This window comes from Lonchura striata, chromosome 1A, assembly GCF_050655825.1.
Source record: "Lonchura striata isolate lonStrDom1 chromosome 1A, ASM5065582v1, whole genome shotgun sequence".
Classification (NCBI taxonomy): domain Eukaryota; kingdom Metazoa; phylum Chordata; class Aves; order Passeriformes; family Estrildidae; genus Lonchura; species Lonchura striata.
In genome coordinates this window covers 4,116,923-4,136,591 of record NC_140741.1, presented here as the reverse complement: position 1 = coordinate 4,136,591, position 19,669 = coordinate 4,116,923, and the positions used below count along the sequence as shown (strand labels likewise).

At 42.7% G+C, this 19,669-nt stretch overlaps 1 protein-coding gene across 1 annotated transcript in view; it reads right to left on the bottom strand.

Annotated features, from left to right (window-relative positions):
* ETV6 (ETS variant transcription factor 6) overlaps positions 1-19,669 on the bottom strand; it is a 151,064-nt gene that overhangs the window by 29,701 nt on the left and 101,694 nt on the right. Inside the window, exons 6-8 of the mRNA XM_021529942.4 lie at positions 18,869-19,033; positions 15,926-16,060; positions 11,027-11,569 (exon numbers count right to left, since the gene is read on the bottom strand). Coding sequence (XP_021385617.2) covers positions 11,027-11,569; positions 15,926-16,060; positions 18,869-19,033 — 843 coding nt within the window. The remainder of the gene's footprint in view (positions 1-11,026; positions 11,570-15,925; positions 16,061-18,868; positions 19,034-19,669) is intronic.

The following is a 19,669-nucleotide window of genomic DNA, read 5'->3' as shown; positions in this document are numbered from 1 at the left end:
CACACAGTGAGTTATCTGAGAGCAGCTGATGCTTTGCAGCACACTTTAGCTATGAATGAGCTCTGCTTGCACAGGACCTAAAGCAGCTTGCCTTCCTTCTAGTTTCACTTGGGACACCTTTAGGAACTTGAGCACAGGCATTCAAGGGTTTTTTGTTTGTTTTTAACCACAAATGATTGCCCTACATATCTTTCTGCACAGGCTGCACAGTAAAAAATATGAGGTCTGGAGGGTTCACCCTGACTGATAGAGGATCACTAATTAAATAATCTACCAGTAGTGACCATCTTTAATAAGACATTAGAGATAGTGAGTCAAGGCTACCTGGTAACTCTTAAGAGACTGTAATGAGCTTCGATTGTAGTAGAGCCCATCTGCAAGCCTGTAAATTGGTCAAAACCCAAGAAGGGGGGATGCTAGAAAGTGCTTTTAAAAACAGCTTCTGTGCTAGGAAAAGAGACACCTCCACAAAAGGCTGCTAGAGATGACAGACAACATGCTCAGGCATGGGTGGGATTCTTGGGCTGCCCTGTGCCAGGCTAGCAGTTGGACTTGGATGATCCTTGTGGGGGTGCCTTCCAACTCAGGATGCTCTATGATTCAGAAAGTTGTATTCTCCAGGAAGGTCAAAAGTGTGATGTGTATTTTTAGGAAGGGCAGAGAAAATGGAGAGAAGGACTTGTATGTGGATGGTTGTTTTCTAAATGTTGATCACTTGTATGAGGGAAGTCTGGATGGAGGAAATGACTCCACGAAGACTCAGGCTCTTCCTTGGCCTCCCAAGGAGCTGCTGCATGAGGGGACTCTCCACAGGGTGTGTGTTGGCTAGTGAGTAATAGCAAAAAGCACATGGATGTTGCTGAGGCCAAGCGAGTTTAAAGGTGTGGGAGATTCAATCGGGGAGCTGAGTAGGGGCTGGTACCTGAATTGTTTGGGCATGCTGCGATTTCCTGCCTTTTGGCTAAAATAAGCTTACTTAGAAAGCAACTATGCCTCCCTGGCACAGAGAAACATCATTTCCCCCTAGCACACACAAACTTTTTTTTTAAAGTGAACTCAGATGGTTGAGCTTCGTACATTCTGAAGCTACAGAGATTCAGCTGCAGATAGAGCCGGGCCTGAGAGGCTTTAAGGTGATGTAGTTGGGAGTGGGAAGGTGGAGTAGGTAAATGGCCCCAGCAACATGGAAAGGGCTCCTAAACACTGGCACTTCCATGCCCTACCATTTTCTCAGCTGTAATACTAAGCAAGTCTGAACTATGTAATTAGCTGGGAATTAGGGCAAACTGCAGCTTAAAATGGAGAGGTATGGCTACAACTTTCCTCCTGCAGCTAATGCTTCCAGAGGGACTTTTACAGTTATGTACAAGGTAGTGATCAAGTGTAGAGTACTCAGCTGGTTCTCAAACTGTCTGCCATAAGCACTGCCCTACATGTGCAAGAGGCAGCAGTTTCCCACTCCTCCTAATAAAAACCATGTCATTATCAATTGATTAGGCAGAGTCTTCTGAATACACACCTAAAGAATACCAGCAAATAAATACTTCCTAATAGCTATATGATAATAAATATATATATGATAATATATAATACATAATATAATAATATATGATAATATATGATAATAAATATCCCTTAGAATTGAAATACCATCTCAGAATGATCTGTAAATGAAACCTCATGGATCTTAGGTTCTTAGTATTTTGATATTTGTACAGCCATTACAAATGACTTCTCCAGTATCATTTGGCCAAGGTCATCTTGATGTTGCAATAGTAAGAGGTCTCACATCTGTGCTCCCTAGGACTAAATAATGCTGTTAACAATACAGACATATGCATGCTAAAGACCTCTTTTGTTCAGGATATAATATTCCCCATCATTGAAGTATTATTTAAAGCACACACTCTATCTGAGCCCTCTATGGTTTAAATGAGACCCATGGTACAGAGCTAGCCCTCTTTATGTAGTAACAACCAAAACCCTCCATAACCACAGAAATGTTTTGCAAGACTCACCCACATCTTGCACTGGAGAACATTGTATAAGAAGTGTTTGATCTGGCTGATGACTGCCTTGGAACCCAACCTGGCTCCACACAGGAAGAGATGCCAAAGGAATGTTGTCATATTCCCTCTGACATCAGCTGAGGCCTTACCCCTTACTGTGTAGGTTAGCCTAAAACCTCCCCAGCATGATATCATTTGACTTAAATGGTTCTGTGATTTCTACCAGCTGAAGAGTTTTCCCAAGCTCAGCCCCATTTATTTTACAAGCTGATTTGTGCTTCAGCTGCATCTGTTCAGAGTCAAGCAAACAATGGTGTTCACAACTGAAACTAACAAATTGATTAGGCAGAGTTCCCTGGCACTCTAGTTTCTCTAAATACACCTGAAGCGTGTGTGAAGACAACATGGTGATGCTTACAGTGTCAAAATGATGAACTGATGTAATTCACTGTCACTGGAGCTGGGCAAGGGCTTTCCATCCCAGAAAGTCTCTGACCTTGCGAGTCCTGGGAATGCTCTGACTAGGGAGTTTCCTTAACAGACATGCTGCAGGAGCATTATGCTGTGTTGAGATACAGTCCAGCCTCAAGATCTATCCATGACCATTTTAGCAGAGAAAACCAAAATAAAAAAGTGACCAAGTCTCATGGTTAAGGGTTCAAATGGCTCTGAGGCCTGGGGCAGCACTGACCAGTCCTGAGACAGAGCATCCTGGTCATCAATGCCTGTTAATCCATGCCCAAGTCACTGAGGGAAAGTAATTTTCTTTCTGTGAATGTTGCTGCTGGAAGCAGGATGGTAAGCTGGTACAGTAAAGCCAATGTTTTTTTTGTGGAGAAACCTCTTGACAGACAACAGTTTGTTCAGCTCAGTAAATTCAAGCTGGGGCTGAGTAAAGAGGTTGCCAGATCAGTTATATGTTGCTTCTGTCTTGTACCCAAACGCTAAGTGGGAGATCAGGCAGAAGGAGAGAAGAAACCTGAGACAGTCATGCTGCTAACAGTTGTACTGTGAGGCTGTAAAAATAACACAGCAAGACAAGGCCAAGCTCTGTCTTTGGCAATAAAAACTTGTACAGGGAAGGAGGATCCAAAATATACCTCACGTGGTTGTAGAAAAGAGCACTGATATCACAACAAATATGTAATAGATGGATCACAGACCATTTGATAGATAAAGACTTTAAGAGCTAAAGACTGTTGTATTAAAACCAGTATTTTTTCTTCCTATCCTCTTCTTCTGCTCCATCCCCACATCCCCACCAAATAGATGGGCATTTTCAGTATTATCTTCAAGTGCTCTTCTTTTTCTGCTCCATCACAATGGCAGAAAAGACTCCTGCTAAAGAAACCTGTCTCTGAATCTCCAGTGGCCTTTCCTCAGCTTTACTGCTCATGAAAGACAATGACTGGAAAAGAAATTCAACCTCTGCCTGTTCACATGCACTTCTTACAAACACCTCACAACCTCTCTGACATTAGAAAACCAGCCAAACACATTAATGTTGGGAATTCATCAATTAAGAATGACATTTTACTTTCAGAATTGTACTTTAGAGAAGTTGGCAAAAGCAGGAATGACTTAATTACAGCAAAGGAATTCCCAACAAGGATTATAATTTTTAACCCCACAATATGAGAATCTCTACTATCTTCTGACAGTTCAATCTTAGGTTCAGACTTCTGCTCTTTTTTTCAAGTACAGAAAATCATTGTAATAGACTACTCCCTATGAACCTTAGTTCTGTGTTCTCTCAGAAAGCCCAGAGTACTGTGGGAGGCATGAGCATGGCTGGAGGACACAGCTCCTGATCTGTTCCCAGGAAGTCCTCCTAAGCCATAGACTGGTGATTTCTGATGGGTCCCTTGCCAAAAACTGAGATGTGACCTTCCCCTCTTGGGGTTAAAACTCCACATTGAGACAGAGCCAAACCCTTCCTTCCCTTCCCAGGAGATGGAAAACAGCCTTACCAGTTTAATGGTTTGCATTTGAGTGAATGAAAACTGATGTGTGCTGCTGGCAAGTGATTGGTATTAAAGCCAGACTGAAATAGGCCTGTCTCTGGAGACAGTGAAGAGTAGTGTCAACACTGTAAACAGTGTTCTCCCCTGGTTTAGCTAAGAGGATTCAAAATGATCCAAGTTTGCTTTGTAGAAGAAAATCTGAATTACTGAAACAACTCTAGCCTGAAGGAAGTGTGCAGTATACAAGGAAAACAAGGGACCTGTTTCCATTAAAAGGCAAGTTTCTTAAAAGAGCCTGCTGACCCCAAGAGATGCTTAGGGTACTCTGAAGCCACTTATCTGCCCAGCCACGGGATGCAAATGGGTGCTACAGTACAATAATGAGAAGAATGAAATCTAAATGCCTGAGCTTTCCTCTGGCTTGGTCAGTTCTGGCTTTTGAGTAGACCTGAACAAGCCCAGACTGCAATTTCTGCTCCTGTATCTGTGCAGTAAGAATGAGACAGCTGTGAAGCAAGACAATTCACAGAAAATCTAGAAGCACCTATCCAAGCTATTGCTATTCAGCCATTGTTTGAGCTTGAGTGCCATTAGTTAAATTGGCAGGGAAGGCCCACTTTCATGCCGAAATTAATTGTTAATGCCATGTTAAGAAGACTCTCAAGGTTATAATGAAAACTCCTATGAATATGAGCTCTATGAGCTTGACTTTCATCCACACTTCAGTCTCTCTAGCAGTGTGGCTTTCCACAGGGACTCCAAGAGACATGGCATACAGTGGAAATGTAAAAGCATGCATGACTGCAAGAGCAAGTGATGAAACAAGGCCAGTGACATTATCATTGTCATATCCAAATGGAAGTGACAGGCCAGCATTACACCAGGATTTTCATGTTCTTGCAGGGCTCCAATCTGTCTGCATGAGCCGCTGCCCTAACAGGAAGGAAGGTCAGATCCCTAGAAAGCTACTAACTCCTACCACTTACAACTCAGAACTGCCAAAGTGAACCACTGCTTTGGCTTTCTCTAGGTTGCCAGTCTGTAACTTGAAATTGCTCAGCTGCTGCAACCATCCTGTCAAAGCTGCACCCCAAAGTCTGTGTGTCACCAAAGCCCCACCAGCCAGCCACTTCTGTGCTGTCATATCCTGCTGGGTTCATCACTCATGCCAGTGGAGAAGAGAGCCTTGGCAGTCTTAGCTAGATACACAGGTAGGCTCCAATGCTATTAGCAATGTTATGTGCTGTCCTGAAGATCAGCTGTGTGTTTGATACACCCCAGACCAGATGTGGTTTGCACTCCCTGCCAGGGGACACTGCTGACTCATGTTGACCAGCATCCCCAGATCCCCCTGTGCAGGGATGCTCCCCAGACATTTCTCTCCCCATTTATATTTGTGCCCGGCACTGCTCCACCCAAGGTGCAGAATCCACCAGTTGGAGTTGTCAGATTTCATCCCATCAATCACAACCCAATGCTCCAATCTATACCAAACCCTCTCCAAAGCATCTTGTCCCTCAAGAGACCAACAGCATCTCCCCATTTTGGTGTATTGCATTTTAGCAATAAAATTGCTAAAGATACATTCAACTTCTGCATCCAGACTGCTGATAAATACGTTGAACAGGACTGTTCCTAGAAGTGAGCCCTGTGGAACAGCCCTGTGGAACACTGCCAGCCAGATGTGGCCCCATGCACTACAACCCCCTGAGCTCTGCACGTAGACAGTTCTTTACCCAGTGCACTGGGAACCTGCTCATCTCACAGCCATGCAACTCGACCCTGCTGTGAGGGGCAGTACAAAAAGCCTTCCTTAAAATGCAGAACAACTATGCCCACCACCTTCCCTCAATCCACTAGGTGGGTGATCTTACCATACCAGGATAGCAAATTAGTTAAATGGGATTTACCTTTGTGGCTGGCTGTGCCTGATGTCTGCATTATTCCTTACACGCCTTTCAATAGTACCCAGCATTAACTTTTTCATCATTTTTTCCAGCCCTTCTGTGAGGGCTAATGGTATCAGTTACAAAACCTGTAACTTCTAAGTTGCGCTTTGATGCTGGTTTTTACCCTCTTCACTACAGACATAATTGTTCTTTGCCTCCTTTCCCACCCTCCCTCCCTACCATCCAGCATATGCCATTGCATAGTAAACTGTACCTGTGCAGCTGTTTTGTACAGAAAGAAAAAGAAGCTAATGTGTTGTAACACATTATAAATAAAAAACTAACGTGATGCATTTGCATAAAGGATTTTACTGGTGTATGAGTAAAAAAAAATCCCAGAATATTATCCTATGGCACAGTTGTCAATGTCCCAATGGCCACATCTGGAGCAGACATGGGCACTGGTCCTAGTAGCTAAGTAGTGAGGAGACACTGCTGAGGAGCAGTGGTTTGAAGTTTGGTGTCTTTTGATGTTTAAACTCTAAATGTCTATTGTTATAAATCTGACAGCTCAATCAGCTTTCCAGTCCAACTCCAGAGTATAAACAGAAAAAAGTACCAGTTGATTTGCACTTTTTTAAAGCACTGCATTTATGAAAGGAGTATTCCAGTGTCCCCTCCCACACAAGTAATTTTTTCAAAGGAGGAGAATCCATGATTCCGTTCCCCCTCCAAACTATGTCCCCACACAAAACAATCAAATCCCTTTGGAAGACCTCCCCATGCTCAGAGCCTACGCCTATGCCAGTGCTGCTCTGTAGATGTCAGTGGAATGTGAGTCATTCAGAGCTGATGTGCTCTTACCATGGGACTCATTTTTGGTTTCGGCCAGCAGACTGTTTTTATGGAGATGTCATTTACACACGCCTTGCCAGAGGTCCATGGGGCTCATGCCACGCCCCTCTACTCTCAGGATGTGTGGCATCCCGAGAGGTTGAGGTCAACCAGGAGCAAGTCTGGAGGCAGCCCCCTGTCACACCTTCAGCAGGGTAAGAATCCTCTCTATTCCCATTCCAGCAGCAGTCAATGGCTTTACAGGCCTAACCAATACCGTGGTAGACAACGTGTCTCCCAACAGTTTAAACATTGCCTGGCTTTTCCTCAGGCTCCTGAAGGGGAAGAAACAAATCTGGCAGCTCTTAAAGTCAGATACAACCCAGTTGCTAAGGTAACCCAGCTGATAAGAGCAGCACGACAGATAACACCAGGCACAGGACTCAACTGCCTTTAGATTTCAGCATGCTGTGGATTACTGAACAAGTCTTTCAGTCTCAGAGCTGGTACAGGAAAAGACATTGGGAGCTGGAAATCTCAGGGACCTGCTCAGCAATGTATTCCCCCTCACAAGAAATATCTACAATTTGTATTAGTGAGTTTTAAGTGACTGAATCGAAAGTGAGGTAAATACCACCATGTCATTAGCTTAATTTGAATGTTTCTAAGACAACCTCTATGTGGTTGATGAAACCAACCAGGATGAAACCAACCCTGTTGTAGTTGGATAGCCCCATAACTGCCTCTTGCACCTTGGGGAAGTACCTTTTACAAGCTATCAAAGCCCTAAAATCCTTGATAACAAAACCTTTGCAGTCTGAAGTTCATGGGGAGTAGAATTTCCAGTCTGCAGAAAGGCTAATTTGAGGTGCCCCTCTTGATTTAAACTGCAATTGTTAAAAAAAAAAAAAAAAGCATCTATTTTCATCACACAGGGAAGAGTTATTCTTGGAGATAGTTTGTGGGGAACCAAGATTGACTACTGAAAAAAACTAAGCCATATACAGAATGCCTGCTTCCTAGAGTCCAAGTTAGGACCTGGCTGCCAAAAGTCCTGCTGCTTTGAATTAGCAGTTCCAGTAGGGAAAACTCTCCATTACACTGCTCTGCTGAACTCCCCTTTTGAGGGGAACTTTCAATATTTTTCATATTTTCACATGCTGTTAACTAATGCCTGAATTACTTAGTTTATCCCTTGCCTGGTGTATTTACAGGGGATGCAAACCTGCTTATTGGTCATCTCAACATGATGATCTCCAGTTCTGACAAAGTTATGCAAAAGACTTGTGCATATTGTGTTGAGAAGATAGCTAACCACAATTTTCAAAATCAACTCTGGCCAATAATGAATAATATATGTGACCTTAATGAGTAATATAAAGATACTTTATGCCTCTGGCTTTGCTAGAAATGTGTTAAATGGCCTTAGATGAAAAGATAATAAGACCTTCAACTTGAAATCCTTTGCTGTAAAAGGCAAAGTGCTTTACCGGTAAAATTAATATTGTGAAAAATGGTATTACATAAAAAGGTAGGAAAGATTAGTCAGCCAGATGGTATTACATAAAAAGGTAGGAAAGATTAGTCAGCCAGTGAGTAGCGGTCATTATTTTGTCTGACAGAAAGTCCAGAACTTCATTGATCGACCTCCTAAAAAGAGAATATTTGTGTATAGCAGCAAGCAAAAACATTATTTTCTTTCTCAGCATCAACTAATTGCACGCTGCATTTAAAACACATTCAATGTACAAGTGAATAAATTCATGAGGCTGTTAGGTGTCTTAAGTCCAGGGAAAATTTTTCTACAATATAAAACATCTGAGCTGGGAACAGAAGATGTTCTGGAGCACTGCCTAAGGTTTTAGTCAGCAGCCTACCAGGCTTGCCTAGCAGCTCCTCATCACTGCCTCCCCTGAAAACCACCTGCATGCAAGTGGCTAAGCCATTGGAAGCCAAGGCTCTTCTCACCAGGATAAACAGCTGAGTGCTTAGCTCTGGCACTGAACTATTGGTAAATCTTTTCATTGCCCAACCTATCAGTCATCCTCATCAAGAAACTGGAATGAATACCAGTGGTTTCTAAAAAGCCCCTTTAAAGAATATATCTGCATTGATGTACATCTGCATTGAAGAGCCGCGTCTCACACCTTTCATGGTCTCTCTCACACTGAAGTGGCGAGCATGGTTGGTCAAGCACCTCCATGTTAACTATGGCAGTAAAGGACACTGAGATGAAAAATACATTTATGATGACATACAAAATAAAACACTTATTGGCAAGAGCTGAGAGATGGGTGGGAAGCATGTAGAAAACTACTTCCTTTCCAGGGGGCCTAAGTATGCTGCCATTGAATTCAACAGCTCCAGTGAAGTTGACTTCAGGCATGAAGCATGGGCTGTCTAAATGCTTAGTAGTAATCCAGTTTTTATCACCTTTAAATTAGCTGTGAGCTCTTTAGAGGGTGTCTCTACAGTTCAGGGGCCATTACAATCCAACCAGAGAAGCAGTAGCTTGTGCCTGTACAGCAAATGAGGCATGTGAGCTTTTACAATTAAAGGACTTGGGCACTGATGGAAGTACCCTGGCCAATTTATCAGCAGAAATCTAATCAATCTAACCATGAGCTCTGTAATTCCCCAACCCTGGGCCATAAAATACTGCCCTCATCTGAACCAAATGCTTGAACACACTCCAGGTTTTTCTGGCATGAGATAATTCACCAGCTATTTCAGGTATGCCACCCTTGCTTGTGGGTCTCAGCCTGCAGGTGAAAGCACTAAGTCTGCAGATTTAGCCTTTGGATAATATTTTTCATGGCTACACATACTTGCCAAGCAACTGTGTTAGGCCCAGATTTCCAAGACCTTGGGCTCTGTTGCCCTGCAAACAACATAGGGATAGAAAGGACATGGGAATTACTGAGACTGGTGTCACTGGACCCACTGCACAACATGCAGAAACCAAAGATTCCCAACTATTTAAGAAAATTCCTAAGAGTAAAGTAAAAAAATGACACCATTACATACTCTCTACATTTTTTCTTACATTTATTTCAGACTAGGCTCTATTCTTAAAGAATGTTTTCTTCTGAAAAAAAAAAAAAAATTAACTGCCTTGATCTCCCAACAACACTTTCTGGGGAGGAAATCTCCAGTGATGCGACCAGTAGGGTATTTTCTCTGCCATAACTTTAAGTATATTTATTAACTTGCTGAGAATTTTGTGGGTAATAAAACTCAAAAGGAGAGACAAATGTCAGCCTGGGAAAAACGTCAAAGGACTAATTTCTCTATCTCATCTTTCTGTTAGTGAAAGGATCATGGTCCTTGCTGTGCTTGATCTTGACTAGATAGTAAGATATGAATCTTTGGAATTTAAAGTGGCAAATCTTAAGAAAACAGAAAATCTTCCTTATTAAAGCTGAGGTAGCACCACATCTGCAACAAATTTAAGGCATGTAAAGACAAAAGAGAACAAGGTGTTTGTAGCTCTGTGGACATGTGTAATACCTCACAGGAGCTGGGGATCACATCAGGTCACTGCTGACACCATTGCATGGAATCTTTCTGTGTGTGGTGTGTATTTACATGTCTCAAAAGAAATTGGTTACTGGGGCATTCAGCATATTTCTGAAATGGTTGTATTCCTCTTCCCACTCTCCCTATTTACAGTTCCCTTTGGAGTACAAGAAACATTTTCTGTAACCTCAGCTTCCTGATTCAGCTGTTGTGATGTCAGTTATTTACGATAACAAAAGTGAGACAATGCCTGTGGTTTGTGTGGGACAAAGCCAACCTTGTTGCTGTAAAAAGGGACAATCCTGATGTGAGAAGTCCAGGAAAGGCTATGAAGTAGGACTCTGAGGTGGTGTTTCATTAGTCCTGCCAACTTCATAATGGGCTTAACACTGCATTATTTCAAAGGCCACTGACAGAGGGTTTCTTAATTTCCAGAGGATTGGACACTAATGTGAATGGAACTCTTGGAAAACTCTCTCTTTGCAGAACAAGGCTTCAGAGATAGGTATCTTGGGAAATTAATGGATTGCTAGTGGGTGTAGAGGTAGCGAGCGTCAGGATGCAAATGTTTCAATAGCAATTACACATTCTGTGGTCACAGGCAAGTCATTCTGCACCTCTGCTTACCTGTCATGAAACTCGCCTAGTAATACTGCACTGCCTAAGCCACAGATGTAGTGAAACTTGCTCAGTGCCAGTAAACTCTTGATGTCACAGAGTACAAAAGGAAAGAAGAAACCCTTAAAACAAAGCATGCTTAGTTATGAATGAAGAGCATCAGCTTTGGTGTAGCCTATAGAATGTCCCTTACCTGCTATCCTGCCGATTGGCATCGCGTGGTCCTCGGGAGGGGAGACAGACACCATGATGTGGTTCATGTAAGCTAGCTCTTCTCGGTGGGACAGGTTGATGGGCTTGACGTCCCTGTGCAGCCCATCCTCGGACAACCTCGGTGGTTTGAAATCGGAGTGCCTGGGGTTCAGTATCAAAGGATGCATGATAGGGCTGGGCATCAGCTGGATGATCCTGGTGTTCTCCTGGCGAGGGCTGGAAGGCTTCTGGAGCACCTCGGAAGAAGGCGGGCAGTGGTTGTTTTCTACTGGGGACACTGAGAGAGGATAGGACTCCTGCTGGTTGTTCTCATACTGGTGCCTTGTCCCTGGCACTCTGTCGGCTGGGGACAGGCGGCGGAAGGTGCTATCCATGGGGGACTTGAGCGGCCGCTGCTCGGGGTCCGGCGATGGGCGGTGGTTGTTGGTGACGGGCGACCGCGAGCGATGCAACAGTTCAATGGTTGGGGTGCTGTGGTGGACTGCTTCTGCAGGTGGCCTCGAAGGTCTCTGCACAAAGCTATCTGTGGAGAAAAAAACAAGTCCCCAAAATACAGATTGTCTGTATTGTGATCAAGGTATAGGATTGACTGCTGACCGCTGGCAAGTGTTTATTTGTGTGACCTACAGATGCCCAATAAAGTACTGCATAAATGCAGATGGTTATTATTTTTACAGAGAATGAAAACAGTGAAAACAATCTCCCTCCCCCACCATGTAAAAACAGTTCCTTGGGAAACACACTAAGAGAAATCCCATTTTGAGGAGCTGACTGAACACTTGTGAAGAAAGTAAGATCTGACTGAGCTGTACTGTGTATCTGCACAATTTTTTTGAAATTTATCTCCTGCCATTCATGTCTCTCTGTGTCATTCTTCTTACTACCATGATGAGCACTTCAAGGTAGAAGGGAAAGAAAAAAAGGGAAAATGTCTCCAGGAAAATACTGGGTATTAAGTTTTAGATGGTAGAGGCTTAGGTCAAGGTAGAGAATAACTCCGTCTGAAATATGAACTGGAAAAAAAAAACCCTACTGGTAGGAAGCTCTTTATGAAACCCTATATTTTTATCCCTGCCTTAATTTTAAGAGCATGTTACATCTTCATAAGGACATTTTCTTCTTCTTTTACTTAGTCTGTAGTGTCTACTGATGGATTGCCCCATATAAGCACTTACATGTCTTCTGCAGGAGGACTTCTAGCAACACTTTTGCATGAACACACTTTCCCAGCTGTGATGCTTAACAGTAGTAGGGAGATAAATCACTAACAATCCTCTCACAAAATTAAAGTTTTTGCCAGTGCAAACTTTCAGGTTAGCTAAGGCCATCAATTTTGACTCAGGAAACCACTGACAAAGAGGAAAGCACCACCAGAGCTACAGTGACTAACAGGTTTTTATCAGGAAAAACAAAGATCAAATTTCAGTGCTGTTTGTTGAAAGCCTTGGGTGATAAGAGAAGGAAACTTCTGGGTACATGTCAACAACTGAAACAAGTAGCTGCCTATTGGAGGCTGTTTGTTCACTCCATTTTCTCTGAATATGAAATGATTCTCTTGCCCTCTTGCCAAGGCAGTGATACCTGTTTGAAAACCCTGTTGAGGTGAAGACTAAAGAGCTCCTGCTGCTCTGGAACCCAGGCAGGCATCAGGAGATGGATCAGCACATACAAAGGGAAAGGCTTGAACAGCAAAAGCTCAAGTCCTGAGAAAATGCAGTGCCAGGCAGTGACATAGCATCTGTACAAGAACACTAAAATCTGCAGGAAAACCTGAAATTTTAGGCAGAACCTACATTGCTCTAGAATACTTATTAAACACACCTGTGGCTCCAGACAAGAAAAATGCATTTGTAGGGCTGTTCAAGATACTCACAATGGAACAGCTGGAGGACATGAAATTCCAGAGCTATACATTGTTCTTGCTTAAATCCTAACATTTTTAAATACAATCTGGCCAGAAAATGTGGGATAGCCCAAATGAAGATCAAAGAAGAAAAATTTACAACTGTACATACCCTGTCTTTCCTTAAAGTCCTCTTTCTTTGCCACAACAGAAAAAATATCAACTCCCAAATTTTATTCAGTGTCCTATCTTCTACAGACCATCCACCCCCATCCTTGTACATTCATATGCACTGTGCTCATTCTTGGCCTGTAAATACAGACCAGAATATTGTGTTGTTTGTCCTATTTATTTAATGCCTCGGCTGAAGGGAGCAACTTCAAAGTAGAAAGGAATACCCTGCTTTTCACCAAACTCTCTGAAAACATTAGCTGGCTCTGACAAACTCTAAACAGAGGTGTTCCTACCTGTCTGCTTCCAAACCATGGTGATACTGAACCTGGACAGAGAAGACAGAAAGTATACACCAAGGAACTCTTGAAAAAGCAGGAAGAAGAAACACCACAAATGGATGCACACTAATGGTTCAATTTCTTTCAAGATCTTTCTCTTAAAGTACTTAACAAAAGAATCCCCTCCTTGCCAAAGATGCTGTTTGCCATAAAGTAATTCCAACCCTGCTCTAAGCAGGACTGCCATAAATTACCCTGAACGGAATAAAATCCTCATCACATTCATTCCTTGGCTCATCTGATGATTATAAGTTGAGCACATATGGTATGTAATTTCTGGCAGGCTTAGATTGACTCTGGACCTTTATTCCAAATGAACAAAACTCTTGAAGACAAAGCTGTGAAAGGAAATTCACCTCCCAGGAAATTTGCTGACCTATCCATACAGGGATGGGTGGGGCTGCACTTTGAGAGTGAGCAATTGCTGGCATGACAGTCCCAAAGATTGGCACTCTCTGCTTACCCATGAAAGAAGTGCAGGGAATGCCAGTGTCAGCTTCCTGCATGGCATCCCATCCCATCCAGTGACTCAGAGCTCCGTCAGAAGGACCGCTGGAGATGAAGGTAATTCACTTTCCATTGCTCATCCCTCTGCAGGGACAGAGCCCATTCCACACCAATATCCTGAACTGCAGACAATTGATTTCTAACAGCCAAACCCCCTTTGTTTAAGCCTAGCAAGAAAGCACTAGAGGGAAAGCAGGATCATAAGTACAGTCCATTAGGAAACAGGCAAAAGAGTAAGAAAATGGAAAAGATCACTGGAGTAAGGAGAGACTGTGATAAAGACACACCACTTGTGAAGTTTAGCCACTCAAAATGGGGCCAGGGTAAAATCTGTCCCCTCTGTCACAATCTGTGAGTTAGCCTGGGTTAAGTTCTGCTCCTCACATTCATTCTCCTTTTTTTTAAGTAAGTTGTATTTTGCTGAGGCAAAATGAAAACTCAATTGTGATAGCTCCTCCCAAGTGACTTTGTGAAACAGGAGGTAATGTCAAAATAAACAAATTCACCTGTCTGTAAATTTTGGACACAGAGATTTTTTGATTGCTCAGTCTTGCGGCAGCCAAGCTGTAGTTTTCTTTTGCTTATTGTGAAGTTCCTCTCCCAGCAAACCAATAACTAATTTTTGTCATTATAAAGAGAAGTTTTAAGTAATAGCACAGAGTTTTCTAAGAAAAGCAGTGCTACTATCAGCAGCCAGAGTATTGTAAGGAAGAAATCTAAGTTGTTTCTTGATCACTAGCTTGAGGAAAAGACTGAGATTTTACTAATGGTCTGAATACAGTGGGCAACTGTCTCTTGCACAGCTCTGCCAACTGAACCTCATCTAACCTGGAATATTTACACAGCTGGGTGGAAACACTTTGCAGCGTCCTTATTCCACCTGCTGCTGTCCTGCTCTTGGCTTAGTCCCAGGGTCTTGCTGGTGCCATTTGACTCTGCTACCTCAGACTGGCCACAGGCAACTTGTACAGGTCTGACAGCACCCCTGAGTCTTCTCTTGCAATCCCATGTTGAATCTTGAAATAGATTCATATCAAGTAGAATATTTCACCTTTTCTCCAGTAAGCAGAGACCAGGGTTACATCCCAAATCCCTTATATTCTCTTCTCTTGTTTCCACAGAAAAGGAATAACTACTTTTCCTAGTAGCACTTTTAAAGTAACTACTTTTTCCTAAAAAAAATTCAATTTTTAAATTGAAAATTGAATTCATTTTTAATTGAAAAAAAATTAGTTCTGCCTGATGCTGTCATGGAAGGTATCTCTGAAAAAGCTTAAGTTTTACATTTTTATATGATATACCCAAGAAATCCAAGAAGTACTTCAGTATGTGTATTTTTAAAGAAATTAGAACCTCAATTTTCCAGTGAAAAACAACACACTCCCATTTTGCAGTAGAAGAAGCCCAAATATGCAATTTCACAAACTTAAATATTCTTTTTTCATCACCTCTGATAGACACAGTATGTGTGCACACTACTAGACCTAAGCAAGTAATTCTGGTAGTAAAAATGAGAGAAAAGCTGCAGAAGCCCCCTTCTCTCACCAGGAATTGCTCAACCAGCCCAACAGCTGAGCAAAGTGATGGGCTCAGTGCCAGGAACTCTGGCATGATGCTCTGACAGCCAGCTGAAGTGACTGGGAGCTGGATATTCCCCTCTGAGGCTGCCCTCCCTTGCTCTGCCAACAACTGCATTTAGCTGCATCTCCAGGATACTTAAGTGCACAAAGCAACTTTGTCTACCTAACTGGGTGTGAGGAAAATGAATCAATAGGGTCAATAAAATGCTCTGCTTTTTAATCTCTATCTGACATAGCTTTTAAAGGTGCTTTGGAAACAGAAAAAAATAATAGAAGATAAACAGAGAAGGGCTTGTTGACTCACTAGACCATTTGATTGTTTCAAAGCTGTGGAGATAGAGGAGAGAAGCTTTATTTAAGCAACTTTGGAGCAAAAAAAGGACATAATTCCTACTCGCCTCTGTAATGGCAGCTCCTGTAAAATGAGACAGAGTTACCTTCATCATGATTGTGGTGCAATGTGACCTCTGGCTGAGTATGGATAGAGTTTCCAGGATGGAAGAAGGGTGTGAAGAGCATATGAGCTTTCCTCTGCTTCAGGATATGCTGAAGGAGTTCATACAAAACATCACCTGAAAGACAAACAGCAGGAAAAAGGAAATGAAAATGTAAATAACTGATGAGAAGACTCATTTAGCCATCTGATGCATGAATTCATGGCTCCTGGGTGTTATTTTCAGACCCAAAAATACTAGCAGTAAAATCCTGCACTTCTATGCAAAGTTCTCCTCTGAAAGGAAAAAAGGCACATCACACTTCTGAGTGTGACTGTGGCAAAACAGAACGACATTCCCTGGCACCACAATTGTATCTTTCCTTAATGGAACATAACACCACAGTATCCAGGAGACCAGTGGACTAACTGCTTATTTTGTGCCTTTTATAAATTTCATCTCATATGGATGACCTTATTCCAACATCTACAAAAACACATAAGGTACTTTTGCATTTGGTCTGCTGTAACTGGTTGCACATTTCAAAGTGAAATTGTACATACAGGATAGGAAGCCTCTTGACTTTTCATTCTGCCAGCTCTTTTGATTGTCACTGCTCATATTACAGAGGAACAGGCTGCAACAATTGCATATTATCTGAAAATGAAGTTAATGAAGTTTCACTTAGGAAACCTTAGATTTTCTGGGAGAGTTTTCTCAAATATGAGGTTGTTTTAGTAGTTGTTTCTATGAGATTGTAAGCTGTGTACCACTTCTCCCTTGTCTCTGTAAACTACCAATATTCTAATTTGTGGGCAACTTGAATTTCTTGGTGCGAAACAGTTAAAGCCATACTGCTTTCCATAGTTCAGTTTCCTTTATTTTTAACATCTAGGCTGCTTTTACTGTCTCAGCAGTGACTTTAGGGCATTTTTAAAAGGTGATTGCAATATCTGAAAGCCTAACTAAAAACAAAGCCTTGAGCACCCAGTTACATGAAAGTCTAAAAAGTGATTTTACCACATAATTTCCATCATTGAATTCAACAGTGGCATAATCATAAATAACTAGTGCTGTAACACTCAGAGCAATAAGGTAGCAAATTTGTACCTCTTTTGATTGGCTGGACAGGCTAATGAAAACATCCATAAAGCTGTGTGTGTTTTTGGGGTTTTTTTAACCTAATGAAATAGCTGAGACTTCTGCATCACCCACATGCAGCAATGTTAAGATGGTGAAAAATGTTTTCACCATTCCCTCCCTTCCTTGCCTGGGCAGCCCTGAACAGAACAGTGTTGGGGCTGTGAGCCCCTTTCTTGGCAAGGCTGTGGGAGTGATGCCCTTCTCCTGCTTTTAACCACGAGGGGAAATTATACAGCTTTCGTGTGGCCTCAGTCTGGAAAAACTTCATGCCTCTGTGGCAAACATTATTTCACAGTTCTTAAATTTCATGTACAGTTAATTCTGGGAAATGCTGAGGTAATGTCCTTTACCTACAGTTATCTCAGCTTGTAGGGACTGACTCAGATATCCTCCACAAGGTTTATTATCAGTGGGGAATACCTGCAGGGAAGGAAGAGACAAAAGGCAAGGGAGGAGGCCTTTAGCTGGGTTATTTAGTTCCAAATTCAGCTTAACCTTCTGAATAAAGTGAGATTTTGCAAGTCAAAGGCTCTTCTTTGGGAACACTCTATTTCCAGCCTAGAAACATTTTTAATCCTGCTTATTTCAAGTGCCCTCACAGCACACCTTGCAGTCCTTGCCCACATCCCCGCTTTCAATACTCCTTTTTCTTCAAGCAGGGTTACTTTTTACACTCCAAGTGGTGTACCAGAATTTAAAAAAAAAAAAAAAAAAAAAAAAAAAAAAAAAAAAAAGAAGTCATTTCTAGGCATTAGTCCTCATAAGTGTATTACAGTGACAACAGACACTGATGTTTTGTCTTTTCTTCCACAGAAAATCTTCTGCAGATTCTGCAGGTGGAGAGTGGCCAAGCAGGTTGGTGCAGAACCAGACCCACAGCTTGATTATCAGCTGGATTCCAGCAGCACCAACGATACTCCTGCACCTTGTGAGCCTTGCACTGGAAGCCTCCTCATAGCAATTCTATCACCACTTGGCCCAAGCTCTTTAATCACCTACAGTGATTGAAGTGCAAGCCTTTATATTTAACAGGAGTACCTCGTATGGTCACAAAAAACAAGGCTCACAACTCATATTTAAACATCCCTGACACAGGAGGGCAAAGGCTTACTCTGACTGCATAACTGGAGCAGACAGAGTACAGGCGATACAAATACAGGCAGGCAACACACACATTTCTGAATTTCCTCTGTGAATAAATGAAAACATAATTTGGGCAATAGGCAGACTGATTCACACACCTGTCTGTGCTGAGGGCTGGACTCCAGCACATGTGAAAATACAGTAAAAAAAGCAAAAAAGCAAAACCCACAGGGGCTGTTAAACAGAGGCAAAGTCCCCAAGGAAGGAGTTTTGCAGTCACTTTTAGCAACAGCTCAGCCAAGGCAACTGAGAGGCCAAATGCTAATATGGACTGCTTAAAGAGGCTGGAGCACTTGACTGACTTGCTGCTGTAGTTGGGTCTGTGAACAGATAAGCCTTTACAAGGAAGAGCTGGAAGTCACAAAAGGCTGCCAGAGCAGCTTGCTTTCTGGGAATTCTGCAGGGAGTTTTAACTATAAACAGGTTGGATGTTTGGGTTTGAATGTGCATTCAAATATGCCTACAACTTAAATGTATCAGGATTTCCTTCTCTATTTGTCCTTTTTGTCCTTGCCTCATACAAGTGTCTCTGTCCTCCCTTTACCCTCCCTTTCCCAGTCCACCTCAGCAAAGGTGACCATTTCTTCCTCTGACCCTCTTCAGCTTTTGTTGCAGCTTCCTCTCTCTTTGCAAATCACAGCTTCTGTAAATAATCCTCACCTGAATGAGGGGACCTGTATCGAAAGTCCTCTTTGGTCAGGAGCAGCAGAGCTTTGCCGTTCATCTCGAAGGTGCTGCTCTCAATGGGCCGCAAGGAAAACTCCTTCTCCGCCCACCGGAGCCACTGTGCCACATCTTCCCTGCTCCAGTAAACCGGCTGCAAACCTGGGCCAGAAAGAGACCACAGTTCTGTTACCAAAGTGAGACCAGGCACAAGAACACAGGCAGACATCACTGAATTACCCCCTTCTCCCCACAGCACAACTTACAAAGTCTCAGGGGAAACTGCAGGAGAGCAATGCAGGGTTGGTAGAGGATTACTCCAAGCTGGACTGCAAAATACTCTGGCATTTTGATTTATCTGTGACATATTGAGAACCAAAAACTGACTCAGCATCCTGAAGAAAGCTCGCAGGACATTATTTCATTCCAGGTTTCCACTGTGCAAAAGGATTTTCCTCCACGTGCTCCTTCTGATGTGCTGAGCAAGCAGCAGGAAAAGTCCTTCGTGCCACCCATCCTTGGTGTGTATCCTTTCACAGAAGAGAGGTGTGCTCTCTCATCACACCCCTTGTACATTCATGGATCAAGAATAATGAAAAGTTGTCAAATGCAAGACAGCCACAGCTCCTTTCCAGGTGGCTGGGGTGGGGTCTGCAAGGAAGGGCAGCTTAAATACAGCCCCTGTATCAGTGTGATTACCAGCACCTGTATTGAGAGAGGTGCATTCACACAGGCCTATTCCTCCTCCAGGGCCATTATGTGAGCTGGTGCCATTCCCACACTGGAGAGGAAAGCCAG